The 25,846-nt window shown below is 30.5% G+C and overlaps 1 protein-coding gene across 3 annotated transcripts; it reads left to right on the forward strand.

Moving 5' to 3' along the window:
- Positions 1–20,228: 20,228 nt before the first annotated feature.
- LOC124832959 (lipoyl synthase 2, mitochondrial) lies at positions 20,229–24,219 on the forward strand. 3 transcript variants are annotated; one of them, XM_088093054.1, is made up of 4 exons: positions 20,230–20,707; positions 21,709–21,920; positions 22,453–22,826; positions 23,778–24,219. In XM_088093054.1, exons 1-4 carry the CDS (start codon positions 20,277–20,279, stop codon positions 23,898–23,900), a joined length of 1,140 nt encoding a protein of 379 aa, XP_087949180.1. In that variant the 5' UTR covers positions 20,230–20,276; the 3' UTR covers positions 23,901–24,219. The 3 variants fall into 3 exon arrangements, with proteins under 3 accessions (XP_087949181.1, XP_087949180.1, XP_047163267.1); XM_047307311.2 differs by having other exon boundaries at positions 20,236–20,707; positions 22,447–22,826; XM_088093055.1 differs by lacking the exon at positions 21,709–21,920 and having other exon boundaries at positions 20,229–20,700.
- The last annotated feature ends 1,627 nt before the right edge of the window (positions 24,220–25,846 follow it).

Below are 25,846 nucleotides of genomic sequence, written 5' to 3' on the forward strand. Positions count from 1 at the left end.
ACCATATTTTTTATCATTAACTAAAATACATGATAATTAATGAAGAGTTGCAGAATTTTATAAATTTCAGTAAAGTTAAACTATTATGAAAAAAAATATTCCAAAAGTGTATTAATAATATATAGCTAACACATATATACATCTGCTTAAATAAACAAAAATTATAATTACATAGTATTCTACCATATCAGAGCTGACTGCAGAACAGAATGAATGAGAAACATATACTGATGAGGCAATAGTTTATATTGGATAAGGAATTTTTTTAGTGGTTAATATATAAGAGAATCATGTTGTAAGAAAAAACAATCATATATTATATAGATCTTAATCATATCCTATTATAGTTTGTTTTCATTAATTTTTTCTGTCTTGCAACATGATCCTCTCATGTTGGATTGTTCTTTTGTTAAAATTTTCAAAGCATCTTGTACTGGTACTGAAACACGAAAGCTGAGTTATTTGAATTTACATTCAGTATTCAAAATATCTGCATCAGTAAGAAATAATTAACATGTTAATATGATGATAATGGGCTTAATTAAATGAATTATTTAATGAGTGTTTTGTACCTTAATGGCTTATGGGAATCAGTTCGAAAAACAAAGTGCAGCAGCAGCAGCAGGAGGAAGCACTTGTGGATTCCATATAAGTTTGATTGTACAAAGCTGCTGACTGGTAACATGTAATTTCAAATATCTCCACTTGAGTTAGTGGTTTAGATTTTTCTTTCCACACTTTAAAATCTTGAAAAGCTAAAAAAGAAAAGGGAATCAAATTCTGATTTATATTATTTACATTAAAAAGGAGATAGACAGCAGAAGAAGAAGAGACGATGGGGACCAAATGCCAATAAGACAAAGTCACACAGTGCTTTTAAGAATTTATTTATTACTCTTTAATGGATGATCATTATTAGGGTAATGTGGAATCCATTTTTAAACCCTTCTGTTATGCAGAATTTATTCATTTCTCATGAAAATAAAAAAGTTGTCAGTTTATTATTACCTGGTTAAGTGTCAATGAAGAAACCTACTGTACTGGCTATCATTAATCATCATATAATGCTTTCAATTTTCAGCATGGATAAATTATTATATGTCAAAGTGTGGACTGCATAGAAAATGAAAAGTTTTGTTTTTTTTTTACATGATCTTTTATGGTAATTAATTAGAGAAAATGAAAAGTGATTAATAAAAGAGGTTTTTTCCCAAAAGGGTTTGATTGATGAGGTGCTAAAATGGGTGAGAGAAATTAAAATGCAAATGGGTGTTAGAGAGAAAGTGAGATACCATGCCCACCTTGAAGTGGGAAATGAGTAAGCATTGAAGAATGAGTATAGCAATGAACACATGACAGAGCGCAATACCAAATTATGTGATATCTTCTGCAACAAAAGAGACCATATACTAAAATTAAAGTGAAGTCATGATCTATTTTTCTGAAAATGACCCTATTTTTTGTTCTTCGCTTCTATTGGTGGACTCACATGATTGCAGAATTCGCATATACAATAACAAAATTCTTCAACCAGAGATATTATCAATGGAATTTCCATACAACACCCAACATCTACACATCTTCTGTAACTATCATAAGAAGACAAAAAAACAACATAACCCTCCCTTCCAAAACATGTTATTCTTTACATCATAACTCAATTCCAAGCTTTGTTCGAAATTCAAGCAAGAGTTTAAGTTGAATAAAAAGAGAAAATGGAATATTATATAAGAATAAAGATCTATTAATTTACTACTTTGAAGTTTTGGATTGGAAATAATATCAATACTTTATGTAATTGAACTCAGATCTTATTCATGTTGTATCTTTCCTATCAAACTCTTTCTTAACAAGTATATATATTTTGGAGATCTTATATCATTTTGTTTCGGTTTGTGGGGTGGAAATTAATTCTTCTAGTAAGAAGTGTCTTCTTATTTTTTGTTCTGGTCATGATTTAGTTTTTAGACATCCTCACATCTTTTGGTCTGTTTGGGTGGCATATGTAGAAAACATTCTAACACTCAAATGAGTATTTGTTTGAATAAATGCATAATTAAATAATCAACTACTTAAATATTAAACTTTTTCGATAGACTTCTGATTAGAGTTGACCCAATTACTGTTCATGTATCCCTAACTTAGCTTAAAGTTAACTTGATTATTTTTGACAATTAATCTTATTAATATTCTGACCAACCTTTTATTGTTTGTCGTCACGACAGTTCATACAATACACATTTAAAGATAAAAGATCAATTTACTACTTACAAATAAATTAATTACTTTATAATCTTTCAAAAGCTAGACTAATTACTCTCCTTAGGTAAAATGTGATGAAAGTAAAAGTGTTACATGGTGCATGCATGTTCCAAGAAAGGGGGTTTCCAAACTGATGCAGTGGTTGATTTATAAAATAAAAAGTTTACTTTAGTGCTTTTTAGTGACACAGAAGAAAAGAAAGTAGATATATATTGAAGCAATGAAAGGGGCATAGTGTCCTAAAACCACTATTGAACATATTTATATACATCTTGAAGAGCATGGAATAACCTTCCAGACAAAGAGCACATTAAAATATACCACGATGCTATTTTATTTATCTTGAAATAGTGGGATGTGCATGCTTTGATAAATTTCTACAGTGTTGATAATTATAGCTGTCCATTGCCAATTGGTGAAGAGAAATATGTTCCCTAAACATACACAGACGGTGACTTATAAACTATTTTCTCATGTCAATGCAATAAACTGACCAATCAAAGAGCAAAATTCTATAACAAATGTTATTGGCCGGCTTCTTTGACTCCAGTCCATACACACCCTTAAACTATTCAAACTATTAGGTGTCATTGCTGCTTCTTATGCAATAGGTGTCATTGCATCATTTTTTTAATGCTAACTTTTCAGTTTTCACTTATTTTATCAATCAACTATACTTTTTTACCAAAATAATAACTTTTAAACTTCATCAAAGTCACACCAAACTAGATATTAATAAATGGGTCACAGAATATATCTAACAAATATTAAATATAGTTAAAATAGATTTGGAATAATTTTGATATTATATTGAAAAAATGAATTTTAAATTTAATTTAACTTTAAAAATCAACTTAAAAGATTATATTTACACTCACTCACTCACTCGTATACAATAAATTTATTCATGAATCTACGTGAGATGTTCGTTAATTTTATATCATTCGTATAAATTACATAAAACTGAAAACATATGAGCCTAGTAAGTAGGAACTGAAGCTAAAACAGACCTTGAAGGTGACATAATTAAAGGCTAAGTTTGGCGGACCTGCAAGGCCAAGACAATTATAATATATATATATATATTAAAAATTTGTAGAAAGAAACATAAAAAGATTGGGTTTTGAATCTAAATAAGGCTACGCCGAAAAGTTTGACAATTGGTAGGCCACTTTAAATTGATTGTTAGGCAAAGTCCACAGAATTTGTGACAGTTTTTCCTTTTTCATCAGAGAAAAAAAAATCATAAAATTAACCGACTTATCTGCTATTAGGGTAAATTAAGAGTTCTTAGAATCAATTGCTACATGTGAAGTGATGTCTATTTTAAATTTTAGAACTTTTATTATGATTTTGTTTAAAAAAAATATCTTAAAAAAAAGAAAAAAAAAATATAGTTGAATTGCTTTCCTTAACAGAAATGGTATATTTTAAAATGTGAGATAATTTAATTGAACATGGGAAAATCGTTTAAGGTATGTTGGAATATTACTAAGGCCTTGTTTTGCGGAGAAAGGAACGTATGACGACATAAATGTTTGGTATTGTTAGAATATTTTGTATTTTAGGTATGTGACACCCTAAAAGAGAACATATAATACATTTATTTTGTATATGTAATTACGTGTTACAAAATTAAATTTAAAACAACAAAATATGTATATATACTTAAACTTTGTGGAGTGAAAATTAGTTTCTTTTATTATTTATATAAGTATTTGCTTCCATGCCAAAACACGTAAATAAAGGGCAATTTAACATTTGTATTAAATATTAAATATATAATACAATTGAATATATTAATAATGTTGATAATTGTTTATCATAAAATACATGAAAGATTCACATCAAATGAATAAAGATTGATATATTGATATATAGTGTTATTGTGGACTTACAGTTGACCGATAAGGTAAGATGACATATTAGCTTTAAAGGACCAAACAGTCCAAGCGCAAGAAAGAGTTTCGCAGTCGTTCGGTCCCGACAACCGTTGAGCAAAGTTAATACGCAATTAATATTGTAATGGCTAAGTGGTTAAAGTTTGCATTCATGATCATTAAGAGGTAAATTAATTGGTCTGATTAATTTGGAGGTAAACCCACTTTTGATTCATACTTGAATTAATATAGACCTACAGAGAAAGATTATGACTTGAGCGTTCGAGTGTATTCTACATATCACTTGATTTTGCACAATATATCATTGATCATATGGTGTGATTCATCATCTAGCTTATGATCAATCAAATAATATTTTCAATGCCATACAGAAGTTTAAACAATATTTAGCACTACATTAATGTTTCAAAATTAAGATAATATTATCTTACTCAAAATAACTATCACAAACCAAAAATTCACATAACCTAAGCTATAAATCAAGTAACTTAAACATGTAACTATTCATGTATTCATCCAACTTTCAAATAAAATTAACTAAAACATTCATGCTAACATGTTTACCGTGTCCAAAATACAATTATTTCTGACATGTAAGTGATTGACAAAATTTGTAAGGTGAACAATTAATAGTATAGTATTTTGAAGAGTCTAATAACTTTTTACTTTTATTAATCATAATCTAATTTATGTTCCAACTCGATAATCTCAACACCATAAATACAATTTACACTTTAATTAGAAAATCTAAAATAAAATTAAATCAAAATATTTTATCAACTTTATGTATAAATAAGAAAATGATAATAATATCCAAAATTCTACACATTGTAACATTCTTAAAACAACACAAATTCAACTAATCCAAATATGAATTACTCAAATACTATACACAAAATGATTACTCTAATTGTTCAAAGTCTAATTACTTTATAATGTATCGAATCATCATAATTCACCCAACATCAATTCGGGATTAACTCCATATCAAATCTAAAATCAACTAAAATAAAATGAAAATATTAACTTGTTTTACCTTAATTTTTGTATTATTCGAATAATTGCTTCAAAAACTTAAAAAATATCTATAAACAAACATTAGAGTCAAAATGTAAGTTAAAGTTTCACGTATAGAAACAAAGAAATAAAGATAAACTTATTATTTTAAAATTTTGGATTGAATATAATATTATAATATTTTATATAAATTTGTTATTGCTTATTAGTATCGAATCTTCATAGTATTTCATTTAAAAAGAAAATCAAGATATGTTGATTTACCTTTCTTTAAATAATGAAAAACTTTTTGCGTAAATATTTACTTATATTTGGATTACTATTTTCCAAAAAGTATTTCAAATAACATATGAAATAGAATTTGAAAATCAATCTATATTTAAAAATCAAAAACTAAAAACTAAATTTCACTTTCTCTTTACACACACAGACGACACAGACACACACAGACACAGACACACACACACATGCACACACACATGCACACACACAGACACACACACACAGACACACACACACACACACAAACACAGACACAGACACAGATACACACAGACACACACACACAGAGACACAAACACAAACACACATACACACACACAGACAGACACACACACAGACACACACACATAGACAGACACACATAGACACACAGACACACACACATACACACACACACGATTTTAACATTAAAATTTTATCTTTAAAATAAATATTTTTAAATAAAATTTTATTGAGAAAATAATTATTTTATCCAAATGAAATAAAATATAAGATACTTTAATTATTCTATTCAAATAAAATCTTTAAAAAATGAAAAGAATTTAATTATAAATTATTCAAACATATTTAATTCCAATTTGCTAGAAATATCTTACTTTAAAACAAATTATTGATATAAAACTTTGATGTTTTTATTTAAACTTTGTTTGGAGGTTAGAAAATAAAATAATTTTTATCATAATACTATTATAGTATATGCTTCTAATTAATATGTTTTCTTTTTCAATTTTGTCACAATATTTATTATTATTATTTTTTCGTATTTATATATGTAACATTCCAAAAATATAATAATATATTATATAAAAGAGTCATCACAAGTCTAATATTAACAAGAACAATTAACAAAGATAGGAAAATAAAGTAAGGTTTAAGTCATCCAAAATAACTATAAAACTCACTTTTATATACAAACTAGTGATACCAAAACTATATCTAATGTCTACTCCACGGAAACTTCATCTCCCTCTGCTCACACCTACTAGATGATCATAGCAAAGAAGAAAACACAAAACATACAAACACAAACAAAAGCATAAGGGTAAGCTAGATTATAAAACAATTAATATATCATTTATAACATATCACACTTAAATCAAATATGTAACATTCACCAATCCAAACATCTTAATATGCAAGGACCTAAACCGAATGTCCGAACTTAGAATGATTGTCGAGCTATAGCGGGTTGTACACTTGTGGTGACATCTACTGCTTTACAAAGTCATTGTCAATGGGTTTCACCCTACCACACTCACAAGGTTAGTGTGTTCCACGCTTTGGATCATACTGGAAGCATCCAAGACTAAGACCTCCTACTACTCTCACCACATTTGTCAATTTTCTCTACTCTAGAATGAAAGACCATTATAGTTTTAGGATAACCCTTAAGACTAAACTACCTGCATTCATTCTAATAATACTTGAACCACACAAAGAAGTTCCACCTTGGAACTAACTTTCATAACTTTGAAACCATTGATATCACTTCACCTTTACATTGAATCCATATACATATTATTGTTTCCACTTCATATTATAAATCAATTCATACTTCATAATAAGTATTATAAATCAATAATTCAAACACTCACATACATTGAACACACTTTAAGAAAATATATAAAAACTTAGTTGAAAATATGATATTTTCGCTCAGCCACCAAGTATGTTCGCTCAACTAAAAGTGTTTGCAAGCTCACTCGCTCAACCACCATGACTCGCTGTGCGAAAATAGAGAGAATGGATTATGTTCACTCAACGACTACACTCGCTCAGTGAGAAGTGTTCTGCTTGCTCAGCTAGATACACTCGCGCAACTAGACTGCACAATTTTGCAGCACAAAAAGTGTAGAATTTGCACCCTTCAACCACTCATGACTTATTCTATGTATCTTTCCTAACTTCTAACACTCATAGAATGTATTCTAAACTCAAATGAACCTAAACAAATGTATTTAAACCAATCTAAACTCATTTTAAACTAATTGACCACAATATTTCAATCCAAAATTAATCAAAACCTCACTTTAGTGACCCAAATTGAATTCTACCAGTTATAGCTTATTTTTAAAAAGCTTACAGACTCCAACAAGTCCCAAATGACTTACTGACACCCTCCAAAATGACCATTTAAACACAGAACCTAGAATTCAAATTCTTACTAGTCCAAACCCCCTAAAACTAGTTCTAAACCAAGCTAAACTCCACATATCAACCACCAAACACTCTTACATCATATTTCTCCCACTTCAACATCAAAACCAGTTCTAAATGACCAAATAACTAACCCCCAAACCTCTGTTTTTCCTTCCTAACTCTTGTATCAAAATTCACATGTCAAAATCCCCTTATTTGAATGTAAAACCTTCTAAAAACCATCACATTGACCCATACCGGTTTTCCTATCAGATTTATACCAACTCATGATGCTAACAAACCTCAAATGACATATAAACAGACTTGCAATACCAAATTTCTCCATCCAAACACTATCTCACTATAATACATATCAAAACCTCAATTTTAACTACCAAAGCTCCTAATTTTTCATCTCCTTATTCCATAAACTTTACAACACACATTCCAATCAGTAATACAACATATTCACATACAATTCATAACCAAAGTATCATCCAAAATATCTCACATTAGAATTTCATCATCAAATACCAAATATACCCATTTAAATGAGTTAACACTAGCACAAAAACATATATAACACAAAATTAGTTTAATACACTTATAAACACCAAACATACATCATAAAACATCAATTAAAGAAAACTCTAGCTTTTTTTACCTCACACGACAACTACTCAACCCAAGGAACGTTCCACCGATCACTTGAAACGGAAGGAACTTTAAACGAACCTACGAAACACCAAATTAGAAATGGCCAAAGTCCTTGAAACTCTAGATCAACCAAGAACAAAGGGAAAAAATCAATTGATACATGCAAAACAACTTCTTTGCATGATCATGGACCGAAACTCACAGGTAAAAAAGAGTATAAACTTACTTGCTCTATGACAGAAATTGATTGGCTAGAATTATAGACCTTGACGTCGTGATCATCTAGAGACATCCTGATAATCAAACAGATGACTTATGAGCAAAAACACTAAAAGAGATGTGATAGAAAACAAAGAGAAATGATTTTTAGAAAAATAAAGTGTGTTTTAAGTAATGATACAAATTTAAAAAATTATATTTATATTAAAATTATTTTAAAATAAAATATTCGGTCTCACTATTTTAATACACTTACCAATTTTAATATTTTATTTTCTAGCTTCTTACCTTGTCTATCTGTAAAAAAAAACCGTGTTTGACACGACAATCATTTAACAATTTATATATATATATATATATATATATATATATATATATATATATATATATATATATATATATATAAATATAAAGTAAGATAAACATAAAAAAATAAAATAATTAAAATATACTTAAAAGTAGTATCAAATAAGAGAAAAAAAAGGATGTTAAAATATTATTGTAAGTGCAACACAGTGGTGTTCATGCAATATTTTCTTTCATATTTTGCTTTTAGTAGAATTGATTCATTTCATACTAGAAATTCCATTTTCATTACTTTATACAGAATCAATTTTGGATGAATACAAAATTAAGAGGATCAATTCTTCAATCGTAATGTACATTATGAAACGTGTGAAAATTAATTTAAAGTTTTTGGATGTGACAAAATAACATTGTTTTTAAACATAAGTGTATAGAAAAAAAAAGGACAAAAAAGTTTTACGTAGCAACTATAAATTCGCATGTGTATAACAAATTCTCGAGCTTTTCTTTTTATTTTTCCTTTTAGCTTTTTATTATAATTGATTATGTTCGATGTTTTATTTTCCTTTTCAATTCTGAATTTACATTTTGTTTTGATTGAAATTATGAAAACTAATGGTTATAAAACTAAGAATGTAAAGACCATAAAAAAATGAGCATGCAATCCTTCATCATGCTTATTTATAATTTTTGTTTTTTTAATTTAATTTGGACTGCGTTATTTTTTATGTTTTTAAGCTTTTAAAGATAATTAGGTTGTTTTTATTTTCTAAATTCTTAAGTCGATTTGTTTAATTATCCTTTTCTTTTATATAAAATGTTTAAATTTTATTTTTCCAGTAATTAGAATCTTTACAAGTCAAATCAGTTCGGTGTTTTAATTTTCTCTAACGCAAAAACGATCAAACTAGACATTAATTTTGACGAAAAAAGTTAATCAATTTGTTCTCTCTACAAATCCCGCATTTTAGAAAATGTTTAAGCTATAATAGGTATAAAATAAATATTTATTTAATATAATTAAATTTTATAATAGAATTTATGAGGTGAAATGTCGGTTCAATAACTTAAGCTAGCTATTATATATATATATATATATATATATATATATATATATATATATATATATATATATATATATATATATATATATACTATTTGAAAAAAAATTGTTCTAAGAAGTTTAAATTGTTTTATATCTTTATAAATATGATATTACTTATTTTCATTACCTGATAAAGAATTTTTTTAGTTTTAAATTTTGAACATTTTCTTGCTGTTATTTTTTTCTTTTTAGTATATATAGACAGTTTAATAAAAATTTAATTAGTATAATCAAGATAACAAATAATATTTTAAATTCTGATGATTATATATTTTTGGATCGTAATTTAGTCAAATAATTTACTTATATCTTTTATTTAATAATTTAATTTTAACAGTGTTTTTACTAAAATAATCATAACTTATTTAGTGCTGGTAATTTATTTCTACATGATTTAAATTCTTATAATTAATAGTTATAATATATTAAAATTATGTGTAATATAAAACATAATCGTTATATTTATCTTTTTTTTTTCTATTTTTAAGTGATTTAAAGCTACTGTAAAATAATGAACTTGTATTTTTACTCCTTTATAAATATTTTCGTTTTATATTTTAGTTCTTAATAACTTTTTGTTCTTTTAAAATCTTTGATATTTTGTTAGTATTTCTTTTTCGGCCTTTATTTTTAACTATAACTAGTATAGTATTGCGAATATAAAATAGCAATAAAAAATAGATTGTTTTTAAGAGTAGAATTGGATGGATTAAAATATTTAATATTTTATGAATAAGATGGTCGTATATAATTTTTTATTTTAATATATTCCGAAAAATAATAACCACTTTTTATTTATAAAATATTATTAAAATAAAATTATTACATACAACTTTATTTATAATTATATATTAAATATTTTATACTAAAAAATGACAAGTAATAAAATATTATAATATAGTATGGATTATTTATTTTATGTTAATTTTATTGTGTAAAAATAGAAAAATAATATTTTTTATATTACATATAAATTTAATATATTACAACACATTTTATTATTTTTGTCTTTAGAGATAAAGTTCTGGTTTTGAAATATTATACCATAAATCATTTTGTGATCATTCAAAATTATAATATTAAATTGATGTGTAGAAAATAAATTATAGATTGAGTGAATTATAATTATTTCTGATGAAATTCAATATTAAAAGTAAATTGTTGACTTAAGAAAAGAAAAATATATATAGCCATCGTATTTATATTAAATATAAACATATTATTTAACTAAATTACGTGTATAAAAAACACTTTGTTATCTTAATTTAAGCATTCTTTCTCATTTTGCTTATATTAATTATTATTTTTATTTTTAGTATCAAACTAACTATGATTAATAATGAAAACTAAAAAAAGTTACAAAATAATAGAAACTTAAAATCAATAAATATATTTTGAGAGCTAAAACTATATTTAAATATTGTGAAAATCAATGTCACGATTGCTTAAGTTGAAAACAGACCTGTTCAATAACTTCTAATTTTATATTCTAATAACTTTTATTTTACTTTGTCTTTGTATCTTAAATTAAAAAAATTTCGTGATCGAACCAACTCGAATTTACCGAAACAAATTTATCAATAATGACTGACCTCTTCTTTATATCAGAAACCGAAATCAATTTGCTATATATCAAGGTTAGAATATATACACACGAAATTGATTACAAATTATTAATGTATTAATACAAAAGTTATAATGTTCTGACACCGTTCAACTTTAATTCTTATTTAAAATAATGATTTGCTTGACTTTTATTTTCTGAACTGACCAAAATGAATTAAATCAATTAAAACGTAGACTTAAAACAACATTACAATGAAACAAAAAAGTTTTAGATGACATTAACTATTAATTACTATCTAATTACAATTTCTTGCCCTTCCTCCCTCTTTCCACTCAAAGGACAAATTCTATTGTTGTTTAGTCAAAGTGAAGGGTCCCACCGCCCATACTTTTTCAACGTTTCCATAAACTAAATTATTATCTTCATACATATATATTTTATTTTCTTATGTAAATTTTATGGTGAAATTTATTAAGAAAAATATTAAAACTATAAATTCTAAAAAAAATATTTACCATAACTTTTTTTTCTTAATAATACAGTTTACGCAAAAAGTGCATGAAAGGCTTTAAACATTTATTATTTTGGGCTTTTAGCGTCTGATATCTTCAAGACGTTTTATTGGATTATGTTAATGAAACGTCAGATCGTATAAGAAATATTAAGAGACGTTAGATCTTTCTAATCGGATATCTATAGAGACATCGGATCCCAGGCAGAACGAGACAACACACGTTGGATATTTTAGAATTTTCTAACATTGAAATGTAAATGGTATTGAAGGAGCATTTCCCTATTTAATAAGTGAATTCTATAGCTGGAATTTTTATAAAAGGAACAGTGGTTTATACCAATTCCAAATAATTAATAGTTATTTAAAAAATGTCAACCGGTAAAGGTGTGAACTTGAACTAATTCAAACAATGGTGCATGGCATAAGAAACTACTTAGCACAGTAAAAAAGAATTGAATTTTTATTAGAAAATCCAAAAGGGTTTGACCCGATCAATTTTGGTAGGAATCGGTTACTATCAGAAGAAGAATGGCGTTCTTTGTTTTCTTTTTTCTACTGTTTTTTTATCCCTAATGAAGACATGCAAAGAGGTTGCAATAATGAGGTCAAAAAGGACCATGTCTGTGAACAAACTAGTTAGACAAGAAGTGCTTCCTATGACTAAGAATAGACTAAAAATGCAGATTAAATAATTTGTCTTCTCCAACAATTTGTTTGGACCAGACCAGTCAATGCCTTGCAATGTTCAAATTACTATTCAGAGTATTTTTGTGCTTAACTTTACCTACACTTCATTCATTTTGAATTGGTCTAATGATGTCTACGAGGATTGTAAAACAATTCCTCCATTTCTATTATATCATACATCTATCTTCCCTTTACCTCATATCATATATCAAAGGTAATTAACAGTCAATAAACAACTCAAATTATATACTTTCCATATCTAATTAGCAAGAAAAAAAGGTTTCTTACGATAAAAAGTAACCTCATAAGTTTTAGAAGAAATGAATGAAGAAAAAATAATTATTTGTGGAAAAAATTTCGATAAGTTAGTAAAAATGATTTAAATTACCTTTTGACATGTTTCCTAAACTATGCAAAAGTATTGTGTGGGGGTAAAAACACATTAATAAAATTTTGTAAATTTTTGATAGAGATGAGAGTATAAGGGGATAAAAATATGCAGAGATTGTTAAGGAGTAAAAGAAAAGCAGTGGATAAGATAAGGTGATATGAAGAGGTTGTGATGAAGGTAAGGGGTAAGAGGATGATGATTAATTGCAGTCAACAGTGAAGAAGAGATTGGGATTGATTATTATGATTGGATAGTAATAATAGTATCTTGTTGGAGTAGGTCACTTGTAGTGGGGACAAGGTGGAACTGATGGTAGAAGGGACCACTTTGGACTTTGCCATTACAATTTCAAACCTTAATCATCATCCCTTCTTTTTAGTTTCAACTCTCACATTCAAGTCTTTCATCTATGCAATGTGTGAACATAAACAACTTTCTCTTGCACCCCACAAACATTTAGTGCATTCAAACGAAAGGTTGTAGCTAGAATTATGCATGCATTTGGGGTGGTATGCCACAAAATGTAGGTCAAGAAAGCCTTTCTTTGAACACATAGGTATGATGTAGTTATCCAATTGGTTAGAGATAAATGTGGTGTTAATTCACAAGCATCAACAAAATCCCTCAAACCATCTACCACTTGTCACTGTCAAAAAATGGTCCCAGTCTAGTTACCTTTCCTAACATGCATAATGCAATCAATGTCACTCACTGCTTTAGATGTAAAGTGCCACCAAACCCTAACTTTCAAATTTCACTTTTCTTTCAAATAACACTCTCTCTTTGTTAAAATTACAACAATATATTTCAATTATTCTTCATTTAGCTTAACTTGGAAAACATCTTCAATACTGTTTGAAAAAATACAGAAAAAAGTATGTGTTATTTGGATATTAGAAGAGCAGAAGAAAAAGAAGAGATAAATGCTTTCAGAGTTGTAGTTAAACTGTACTGTTAGGTGAATGGTCAGAAATAAAATATACAACATGATTATATCTTGCTTTACTTTAATGCAGTGTATGAAACATCTAAAAGTAAGTTTTGTAGTATTTTGGAAAAGGAAATCTTATGTGGAGAACAACTATAAAAGAGGCTAAAGGAAACAGTTAATGTGCATAACCATTTTATTCAAACTGGATTTCTGCAACAGTTTCGATGTCACACTACAATATCCAAAAATAAATCTAACCAGTGATGTAATTATGCATGAATGAGTCTTTTCATAAAGTAAGAAAATGAAAAAAATTGGTTTTCAGAAATTTAAATTATATATTTAATGCATAAATTCAAAATATTTTTTGTAAATGTTGGCTATAAATAAATTAATTTTAACTGCTACACAAAAAGCCACCATTAAGATTTCCAATAATTTGCAAACCCATCAATAAATGCAATCTGGATTAACAGAAATTACCTATTATTAACTTGAAATAAATGTGCAATTATTAAGGGCCAGTGTGCGTAAACTGCAAAGAAGCGTTAGAACACCAGTCAAAATGTTATAAACTTGGTTATTGCTTCATCCACCCCCCACAATTAATAACTGCACTTCTATAATAAGAGAAAAAGATTCAAACATCATCACATTATCATTGCTGCCACCATCCCATTGTTTGCTGCAGAGGAAGAGGAAGAACGAGAGAACACTGCAGGGGAAGAAGAGAGAAAATACAAAAAAGAAAAAAGAAAAAATATTCTGGAAACCTCATTATAAAAAGACAAATTCTAGAATACATTTTATGTGTTTTGAAAATTCTATTCTAGAAATCATATTTTTGAAATTTTATTCTGGAAATTTTGTTTCGTATGTTTTAGAAAGCTTATTTTAAAAGTTTTCACTTTTCCAAAAGGTAAAATATTGTTTTAAAAATTTGAGGGGTGCACGAAAATATTGTGGAGGTACAACATGTAAACATCCATAAACTTCTATTAATATGATTTTTGGGCTTTTTGCGTCATGTAATTCACAATTACTACTGCAACCCATTACTTTTTAAAATATATTTTACTTCATGATGATAACTTATGGATTTCTGTTCTTGATTTCAGAACAAAGTTTTTCAAATTTTTTGGAATACAATTTCCTTGTATAAGATTTTTACAACATATTTTTTAGAACAAGATCTTCAAAACATGAGATATTTCTTCAAATGAGCTTTCCGTAACTAGTCTTCCAGGATACATGGAAGGTTTTGTAGAACAAAACTTTACGAAACAAACTTTTTTAGATATATAAAATGTTTGTAGAATACAATTTTTAGAATAAGATTTTTAAAATAAGTTTTCTGAAACATAGGAAATATTTTTTAAACAAAGTTTTCACTAAATCTAAATTTTACTCACTCTCCTTCGTTATCCCCTCAAAAAGGGTAATGAATAACAAAGGTGCAGCTAAGAAGAAAGACCATTTTAACTTTTCTAGTGTCAAAACGGAGTGCAGGTATTAATCATGGAGTGTATGAAGCAAAAGCAAGCAATATATTGATTTTAGTTCTCAAAACCAACTTCACTTCGGCATTTGGAATAAGGCTACTTCCATATTTTCCTCCCGCACCCTATATTTTTTAAAATCCCAAAAATAACCCTCCTATAAAGTTATGCAATATGAGAGTGTGATGGTGGAGAGATATTATTCGTTGTTGGGAGTTCATCTTGCATGGGTAATTCTGGTGCTTTCTTGTGGTTTTTGAATTTGGGTAATGGTTGGTAGGCTATTAGGTGTGTGGTGGTGTCCATTGGATGTGGTGGTGTTGTTCATTGCTATCTTAGCAAGACATTTCAGATTTCACTATTTATAATGAATTTCAGGATATTTAACATATGATGTAGCCCATAACATTTACTAGTGCAGATTCACTAGTGCAGAAAAGACTTTAGAAGTCTGTTATTTTTCGTTTTTTACGTCTGATCTCGACCTAGCGTCTTTACGGGTGACGATGATGGGACGTCGGTTTGCACTGTCATACGTTTATATAGACATCTGACACTACAGATCAGATGTCTATATAGACTTCTGACACTACAGATCTGACGTCTATATATACGTTTGACACTACCGATCAAACGTCTAAAGCATCGCTGTATTTGATTGGATCTTTCTTCGCTTGAGGCCTCTCGGGTTGCTCCTGGCTCATGGTGATTCGAGTTTACAACTTTATATTTTAGTTGAAGAGAATGGATTGTACTTTTTTTGTATTGGATGGTTTTAAAAACGTAGTGGAGGGAATTAGAGGAGTGCAAAACACAAGAAATCGCCACCCAAGGACATGAGCAAGACTGCACCAAAACCCAACGAAAACGCATTTTAATCGGTTCAAATGAAAGATAAATTCATCAAAGAGTAATGTAATCAGAGTAAAACTAATTTTAAATGGTGCAAAAGTGAGAAAACGAACCTGAAAAACATAGCCCGTGGAGAGAAAACGCGAGGAAGATGATGAACATTAAGTGTGTGTAAATGGAGTCAAAAAGTGATTGGCGGGATCTGACATCTAAATGGAGTCAAAAAGTGACTTTTTAGATTTCAAAAATGAGTATATAGAAGTCTGTTCCATCAGACGTCTATATGGCTTTAGAAGTCGGATTGGCGGGATCTGACGTCTAAATGGAGTCAAAAAGTGACTTTTTAGATTTCAAAAATGAGTATATAGAAGTCTGTTCCCCCACATTAGACGTCTATATGGCTTTAGAAGTCGGATTGGCGGGATCTGACGTCTAAATGGAGTCAAAAAGTGACCTTTTAGATTTAAAAAATGAGTATATAAAAGTTTATTCCCCCCACATTAGACGTCTATATGGCTTTAGAAATTTGTTCCCTCTAGAACAGACGTTTATATGGTTGTTTTATTTACGAAAAATACCACAGGTCATTTTTTATGTCGGATATAAAATGTCGAATGCCCCAACGTTAAAAGGTTAGTGAATTCAATAAAAATTTGAGCGGGAGATTGAAAATTCATTCACTTTATCTTAGCGCGCGATACCTTCTTCTCTACTCAAACTTTTCTGGAAGGAAGTTTGACGACCATCACATGTAATCTTTCTTTCATTTGTTACAAATGCATGTTAATTAACTACTTTAGATATGATTTTCGTTTGTTTTGATAGATTATTTTCGTGTTCTTGTCCTTCATAGGCGCATTCTGCTTTCTCTCTCACTGGTGACAATACTTTATTTCGACAAACCCACCTTTTGAAGGTTAGATTTCGTTTCATTTTGAAAAACTTAATTGTTGAACTTGTTTGTTGTTTTTTTTGTTGAACTTGTTTGTTGTTATTGTTTGGTTGAACCTTTTTGTCGTTGTTTGATTGAACTTGTTTGTTGTTTGTTATTGTTGTATGTTATTGTTGTTTGTTTTTGATACTACACTACACATTCATAGTTCATGCTCTATAAAATACCAAAAACTGAAATTTGTTGTTTTTTTGTTTTTCAAGTCTTGTAGAATTGTAAAAAGGATCACAATTAATTAAAAAAACAAAAAAAATTGATTAACGTCGAATATTGACAAAATTCGACTTTAATTTGCTTTACTGTAAACGTCAAATTGTTCTATGTTCGATGTCAATTTAACATCTTCCGCTATGACGTCGACCTCAAATTCAACGTGAAAGGCCAAAAATCAACGACATTATACTATGTTTTTGCACTAATGGATGAACCCTTTTCTTCTTCACTAGCTTTGAGCAATGGTAGTGTGAAGTTGATGACATACCACCTAGTCATAACTCAATCACATTCAAGAAGAGCTAGATTCATATATGCAAAGTGAAGCAAAACTCTTTCGCTTGGGCTATCATGGAGTATTACTAAACCTTGTATTAAGGGTCAAGTAGTGTATGATTTCTTTTTAGGCCTTGTATTAAGGGCCAAGTAGTGTAGAGTTTTTAAATAATCTTTCTTAAGTTGTAGGGCAATATTTGATCCTAGCTTAAGCTAAACTTAGGTGATTAGTATTTTAACTCTAGCTTGGTGGAGGATGTTCTACATGAGACATGGTGACCATATGACAAACTCTTAGTGAAGAGTTTTCTTACAAAGGTATTGACCATGTGTCATTTCCCTAGTGGAAAACTTTTGCTAAAGTGGTTTTCCACGTGACAAGTGTTATTAATGAGAAGCATTGATATCTTGAAGCTACTGTGAAGTTTTGATGATGTTAAAAGTTGAAGAATTGAAGACTCTTGTTGTATCTACATTAAAAGCATTTTGCAAAAACAATTGTATAAGAATAACTTTGATGATGTAAAAGTACTTAGAAGTTTTCCTTTTTAGTGAGTCATTGCGCAAATAATAGATTATCAAGTGTAATAATCGATTATCACGAGCCAAAGTAGAAAGAGATTGCTTGCGCAAATAATCGATTATCCCTCAGAATAATGGATTATCATTTTTTTAAAACCACATAACAGACGCATATAATCGATTATCACTTTTGATAATTATTACTGGCAGTTGGGAGCTACCTTTTCAGTTTATGACCCTGCACGAATCTTGGCTTATAAATAGAGTTCTCCACAGCTCTTAGAGAGTAACTTTTCATTTGAGAGTATTAGAGTTGTGTGCCTAAGGAAAACTCTCTGTGAGTGAAAAGGGAACTAAGCCATTTGAGAATACAGAAAAAGTCTGAGGAAGTTCTTAAGTGTTAGTGTGCTCGAGTAAAGTCTTGTGAATAGGAGAAGCTTGAGCTTAGTGTGTCTAAGGTCGAAGCAATTATCTTCAAGTTGATTGAGCCGAAATTCTTTTGTTCGTTTGTCGAACGAAGGTGTTCTCTGTTCTTTAATATTTGCTTATCTGATTGTAATCTACAAACAATATTTTAGTTAAAAAGGTTAATCACTGTTTATAGTAATTAACGACTAAACCTAGAATCTTTCTATTCGAACCAGGATAAAACACTTTGTGTGATTTTCTCTATCTCTGCACTTTTAGTTTACCATCTATTTGTTAAAAGTTCTAAACGAAAATTAAAATTTTTAAAAGAACCAATTCACCCCTCCCCTCTTGGTTATTGATCATAACACATTCTTTAAATCATTTTCGCTGCGCGATACCGGTTTTCAACAACAAGCTCTTAGTGGAGAGTTTTCTTATAAAGATAGTGGTCATATGTTATTTTTCTAGTAGATAAACTTTTCCTAAAGTGGTTTTCCATGTGTGACTATAGGAGTGGAATGTTTTTCTAAAAGTTAGAGTGTCACATGTCAAGTTTTCCTTCACCAAGATAAGATTTTTAGGGTTTCGTGCAAGATAACATTTTAGGGTTTTGGTTTACTTTTGTAGACTCCTTCATCTATAAATAGTAGTGTCTATCCCCTTTTAAACGAACTTTTGAGATTAGCAATGAAATGCTACCAAAAATTTGAATTATTCTTAACTTGTCTCTAAGTTATGGCTAGAGCATACTATAAGGTCTCTCTAGCCACCCTTCTCTAGAGTTGACCAACCTCTATAAAAGCACCATCAACAACATTAATCCCACTACAAACACACCAAAATCAAGAGCAATCACCACCATCTCCATAACTTCCTTGCCACTTCTCCCACCATAGCTTTTTTTTCTTACTTTGGTCCAACCTAACTTGAGAAGGAATCTATCATTTTGTGTTGGAGGTACAAGGACTTGTGGTTTCTACTAATGGAGGTGTAGGGACTTACGATCCAACTTTTCTAATATAGAGATGTGATTTTTTGATAATGAAATTAGAAAAACTCTATGAAGGTGTGGTGACAATGAACATAGAGAAACTCTATAAATATTTGGTAGTCACCATCACATCACAAAGATGGAGTTTGATCATTTTCATTAGAAATTTTTAATATTTAAAATCAAAGTTAACTCATTTTAATTAGACTATGGGTGCATAAAGAAATTTTCTTGGAATAATGTTAGCCCCAAGGGGCTTTTTTCACTTTTTAATTTGGTAAGCTCATTAACATAATAAGGACAATAATATCTTAACAGAGATATTTTAACAACATTTTGATAGGTGTCATTTTTTATTAGGTTTAGAGTACATCGTTATAATATCAAATAAATCAATAAAAAATTAATACACATATTATGTCAAAATGTTGTCAAGTATGTAAAAATATAATTTTCCAATTAATAAAGCATACATTAAACAAAACTACGAATATGTGTGAGCGTGCGTGTCACGTGAGTCTCCGTCCTCATGTTCCTCTCTATCTGCGTTAAGCAATGTGTGATTGTGCGAGACAGAGATAGATGATGATGCATTCACGGATTAGAAGCGTTGGCGCAAACATCAAATGCGCCGCCAGACTCTTCTGTTCATCATCGGCAACCTCTCCAGTGGCACCGTCGCAATTCCCGCAGACTCTGGCGGGGCTCCGGGCGCGGCTGGAGGAGGAATCACCGTCGCTGTCGGACTTCATCGCGCTGAGATCGGAGAGCGCGTACTCGGTGGAGGTCGGGACGAAGAAGAAGCCGCTTCCGAAACCGAAGTGGATGAAGGAGGCCGTTCCCGGCGGCGAGAAGTACGTGCAGATCAAGAAGAAGCTCCGCGAATTGAAGCTTCACACTGTTTGCGAGGAGGCTCGGTGCCCTAATTTGGGCGAGTGCTGGTCCGGCGGCGAGACTGGCACTGCTACGGCAACTATCATGATTCTCGGTGACACTTGTACTCGAGGTTGCAGGTTATAATCCAATCGTTTCGATTTCTATATCTATAAATAAACATCTACACTATCACGAACGGAAGATACGCATTGAGTGTTTCTAGCTTAGGCTTCCACTTCAGCTTTAGCAGGAACAGGGACGTTATTTATTTTTGAAAGTGGCTTTGAGGAAGTGTATCTAGATTTGGATAATTAGGTATGGTTGGTGTTTCAGTTTGATTGATAAGTAGAGCAGATACCACTCGCCAGTAGAGTTGCAAAAATGATATGAAGTAGTTCTGTGCTCATGTTATGAATCCTAAGGAATGCTGGAGTTGCTTTAAGTAATAAGCATGTTTTAGAGATTGAGTTGTTTAATGGCATAGCACGTATAGTTGACTGAGATTGTAATAATTACACGTACATCTTAGAATTTGCGTTACTCAAATTCAAAAACTAGTTCAAGAAGTCAGAGCTGTCCCATTCTTGTATATGCTACTTTTGTCATATCATTAGTGAACGTGATCTTTCCAATACACCCGATAATGGCTCGGTAACCAGCGACCCAATAGGTCGAGTGGCAATCACTAAAATAGGGTCTATCATCTTTAAATTTGGTTTGGATGTATAGCAAAATTTGATTTTAAAATTTAACTTTTATTGTCTGATCGATAACTATAACTATACTTTGGGGTGATACTCTGACTTCTCTTACGGGTACTGCTAGTTAAGTTTACACATTACATCCTTTTTATTCGGGAAATTACACACTGTCATCACTGTGTATTTTATAATGCATACCCTTTTATAATTAAGAAGTTGCTCCTAGCTGTTCTTACTTGATGTACAATTTCTACAACATTTATTCTAATAAAAATAACTAGGTAAGAAAGGTAGCCGTAATTTCCCAAAGAAGTATAGGATGTAATAAGAATTAACCACGGGAATCTTAGTATGATTATCCAAGACTTATTATAGTTGTACATGGATTAGTTTTTTCACAAGAAACTTGCATCTAATTATTTCGTGTTAATTTCCAGATTTTGTAATGTTAAGACATCGAGGACTCCTCCACCCCCTGACCCTGATGAGCCCACCAATGTGGCTGAAGCAATTGCATCATGGGGTCTAGAGTATGTGGTTATAACAAGTGTTGACCGTGATGATTTACCTGATCAAGGGAGTGGTCATTTTACTGAGACAGTGCAGAAGCTGAAGGCACTGAAGCCTAATATGCTGATAGAAGCCCTAGGTATGTATTTGGATATTTCTAGTTACCGAAAATATTTTGGCATCTCTATCAAATTAAAATTCCAAGCCTAATACTGATAGGTGGGCACCTAGTTCTATTTACAAAATCAAGCATCTATATGGTTTGCAGTTATAGTTAGTGGATGATGGGTATGAAAGGAAGGCAATCTTTAGTTAACTTTTGTTTCAACTATAGGATATTAGGTTGGAAGGTGGATCAGGTGGTACCCATTGTGCTAATTCCCCATGGAAGTGTCAGTTGCTGAATTTCATAGATGTAGGACTTTTATTATGGAAATGTGATATGCTAACGGTATGGCTTTTAATAGAATTATGAAGAGATCTTGTTTACAGGTCATTGAGAATAAATTTGGTTCGATTTTGAATTTACATCTTCTTGTGTCAGGTTTCAGTCTTAGTATATGTTTGTTGAGATGAATTATTATTACTATGCTTAATTAAAAACCTTCTTAAGTACTAACTCAAATTTCTTTCTTTGATGATTACTGCACCATTGTTGTATTAAGTTCCAGATTTTCGAGGAGATGCAGACTGTGTAGAGAAAGTTGCTAAATCAGGATTAGATGTCTTTGCACATAACATTGAGACAGTGGAAGAGCTACAGAATGTTGTTCGGGATCATCGTGCTAATTTTAGGCAGTCCTTAGATGTTCTAATGATGGCCAAGGAATATGCTCCTGTTGGAACACTCACTAAGACTTCAATAATGTTAGGTTGTGGGGAAACACCTGACCAGGTTGTGAAGACAATGGAGAAGGTGAGAGCGGCTGGAGTTGACGTGATGACATTTGGGCAGTACATGAGACCTTCAAAGCGCCATATGCCAGTATCTGAATATGTTACCCCAGAGGCCTTTAATAAGTATCAGACTCTTGGCATGGAAATGGTAAGACTTTTGTTCATGTGTTTGAATTTAACTTATTTTGGTTTGGAGAAATGCTCATTTTTTTACTGCCTAGGAGCTGTTGAAAAAGATAGCATTTATATCGCATAATGAATTGGTTACCAAAAGTAATTGTTATAATATATGATGAGTATCTTGTAATACCAATATTGTATCAAAATATTTTAGAGTACCTTAGAGATTATATTATTAGCTTGGTCTTCCTTTTTGTTTTGAAAAGATTAATATTAGTTTTCCTATTTCTTGATTTCCATGTTTCCTTATATTTCATGATTTGACTCCTTATTTAGTTAGGGTTATGATGTAGTGTTGGCATGAAAAAGAATTAGTTTATTTACCATCTTATTGTAACTCGTCATTCAGTCTCTTTTCCATTTCGTCCCTCTGTTCCAAAAATTTAATAATTTCAACAGTAATTACTGATTGTGTACTTTATCATCAATTTTGCTGGCCTTAATTTAATCTAATACTAAATATCAGTTCTGTACTATAATAGTGTTTTCTTTTTGTTTCTATGTTCTCTCGATGTATTAGATATTGAGTGGCATAAAACTTATTAAACCTGAGCTTCTTGCCTGTATTTATTCGTCTCAAAATTTGGAGCATATAAAATCATTTTTTCCCTTTCAGTTTTTGTAAAATAATCATATCGTGCTAATACATGGAATGTTTAGACTTGTCATTCCCTTATTTATTCTAAGGAGTTAGCACACCCCTGACGCAGCGGACCTGCCAATAGCAATCTTTATCTCACATTCTATTTCTATTCATCACCAAGCGGTGCAATCATGGAACATTTCTCTCCGTTTAATTGTTGCATCCAGCATCATGATGATTTGTGGAAAAACTGTAATATTATTATAAAACCTGCATATGGTATTTAATTATTATAGCTTGATCATGTGGTATAAACTGATTCTACTTTGTATGAAGGGATTTCGATATGTGGCATCGGGGCCCATGGTGAGGTCTTCATACAAGGCTGGTGAATTCTATATAAAATCCATGATTGAATCAGATCGAGCTGCATCTCCCTCAAAGCTGACATCCTCTTGACGCATTATCTTTTCGTTATTTACACACTTCATTGTGCATTATATGTAAGTACCGCAGGCTTACTACATGCTGTTGATGCTCATGCCACCGAGTAATGAGTAGAAGCTTATAAATGGACATGTGCTGTCTGCCATATTTTTCTCATCCTCCTTCCCAACACAAACACCAATTAGTGGATTGGCTGATTTATTTGGAAAATGCAAATTTCAAGGTTGTATATGTTCACATTTACGTGTATTCATTTTTTTTTCTCTATTCAACTGGTGCTAACTAATACCAGTTACTGTAGTTATTAAAAGTAATGACTGTTTATCTCTTATTCGATAAGTCGTTTAAATCTGTTTTTTTAATTCAATTTAGGTTTATTTTGTAGTTGACGTTCAAACTTATCTCACTGGACTTCAGTTTTGAATTAGAGTTCGGTAATACCAAAGAGCCTATATAATTGTTCTGGCAAATTGTCCTGAAATTATGTTTAGGACATTGTTACATTTGAAAGGCACTAGTGTCTGTCCCTCAACATCCTCTGGGGAATGATGGTAGAACAATTGAAAGTTGGAATACTTTAAGTAATAATTTTTTAGGTTAACTATATATTTTTGGTTTCTAATTTATTAAATGGTTTTGGTTTTATTCTTTCTTCCAAAGAAGTTTACTCTAGTTAGATTCTTATTTTTTCAAAGTTTATAGAATTAATTATGATGTTAAGTGTTTTCTTTACGTGATAAATGCTGATTCATGTCAATATTTCATTTAAGATATGTGACAAATTATTTAATTTAAAAAAACGAAATTAACTTTCTATTTCATTTTCTTTCTTTTCAAGCTAGTCCTTCCAAATCTCCTTCAGAGGCTTTTTCTCCAACATCCATCCATACCACATTCACAAGAGGTGTTTCCCTTTCTCTTCTACAATCGTGGACAAACGGGCATAACAGGGTACTTCTTTATTTGTGCCTCTATTTCTTGATCAAAGATGTCGTTGGTGACTGCAATCGGAAGCCTCAGCTACTCAACTTAAACATTGTTGTAATTCTCCCTTGTCGTTTAGATCTATTATTGGCCCTGCCACCACCATTGGAGGTGTCGACAACCAATATCTTCGTTGCTCGGATCTCCCTTTTCTCCTCTTCTCTTTCTCTTCCAAGCCTAGATTGGGAACATCACAACCTTTTTAATATCACCATCGCATTGTTCAGACCAGTTGTCGTGACCATGTTATGTTCGTCGGAAGCACCACCAAAACCATTTCACTTGTTTCAAGCACGATCTCAAACCGGAACATATTCCTTTGCCTTGATTTTCGTTCTTCCCAATTTTCTCGATTGATTTTGGTTTTTGAATATTGTTTTGGTTGGTTGTTGTTTGAGAATGCAGAGGAGATGGAGAAAAATAGGGGTATTATGTGTGCATGTGTAAATGGTTAATTAAGAAGAAAATAATTGATGGGTGATTATTGATGATTGTTGTGTGTTCTATGTGATAATTGTGGGTTGTGAAGATGGAAAGTGTAATGAAAGGGTTAGAAGATGATGAGATGCCTCATGAGTATAGTGGAAAAGGTGTTTTTTGTTGTTTGGGGTGGATGAATGCTTTCTTGTGTGTTGAAATGGAGGGAGAGGAAGAAAGATGAAGATGAAGATAGTTGATGATAATGGAGGAGAAAGAACATGAGCTCGTTGAGGAAAGCGATAGATATGTTTGTTTTGTAATGAGTAGTTTTTGTTGAAGAAAACCAAAATTGTGGATGGAATTGTATGACCGTCCGATTAACCATTAATGAGATGCACAAACAAACCACCACCAATACCGAACGGTTAAGGAGTCTGATTGATCGGTCAACGGTCAGGGCAATTAACTATAATGTTGAACAACTTAATGGTAAAGTGTGATTACTAACAATTGAGTCGCAATTAGATCATTTTTAATCAAAAGTCCACTTCAAA

The sequence above is a fragment of the Vigna umbellata genome, chromosome 6 (assembly GCF_029865625.1).
Source record: "Vigna umbellata cultivar VRB3 chromosome 6, Vumbellata_1.0, whole genome shotgun sequence".
NCBI lineage: Eukaryota > Viridiplantae > Streptophyta > Magnoliopsida > Fabales > Fabaceae > Vigna > Vigna umbellata.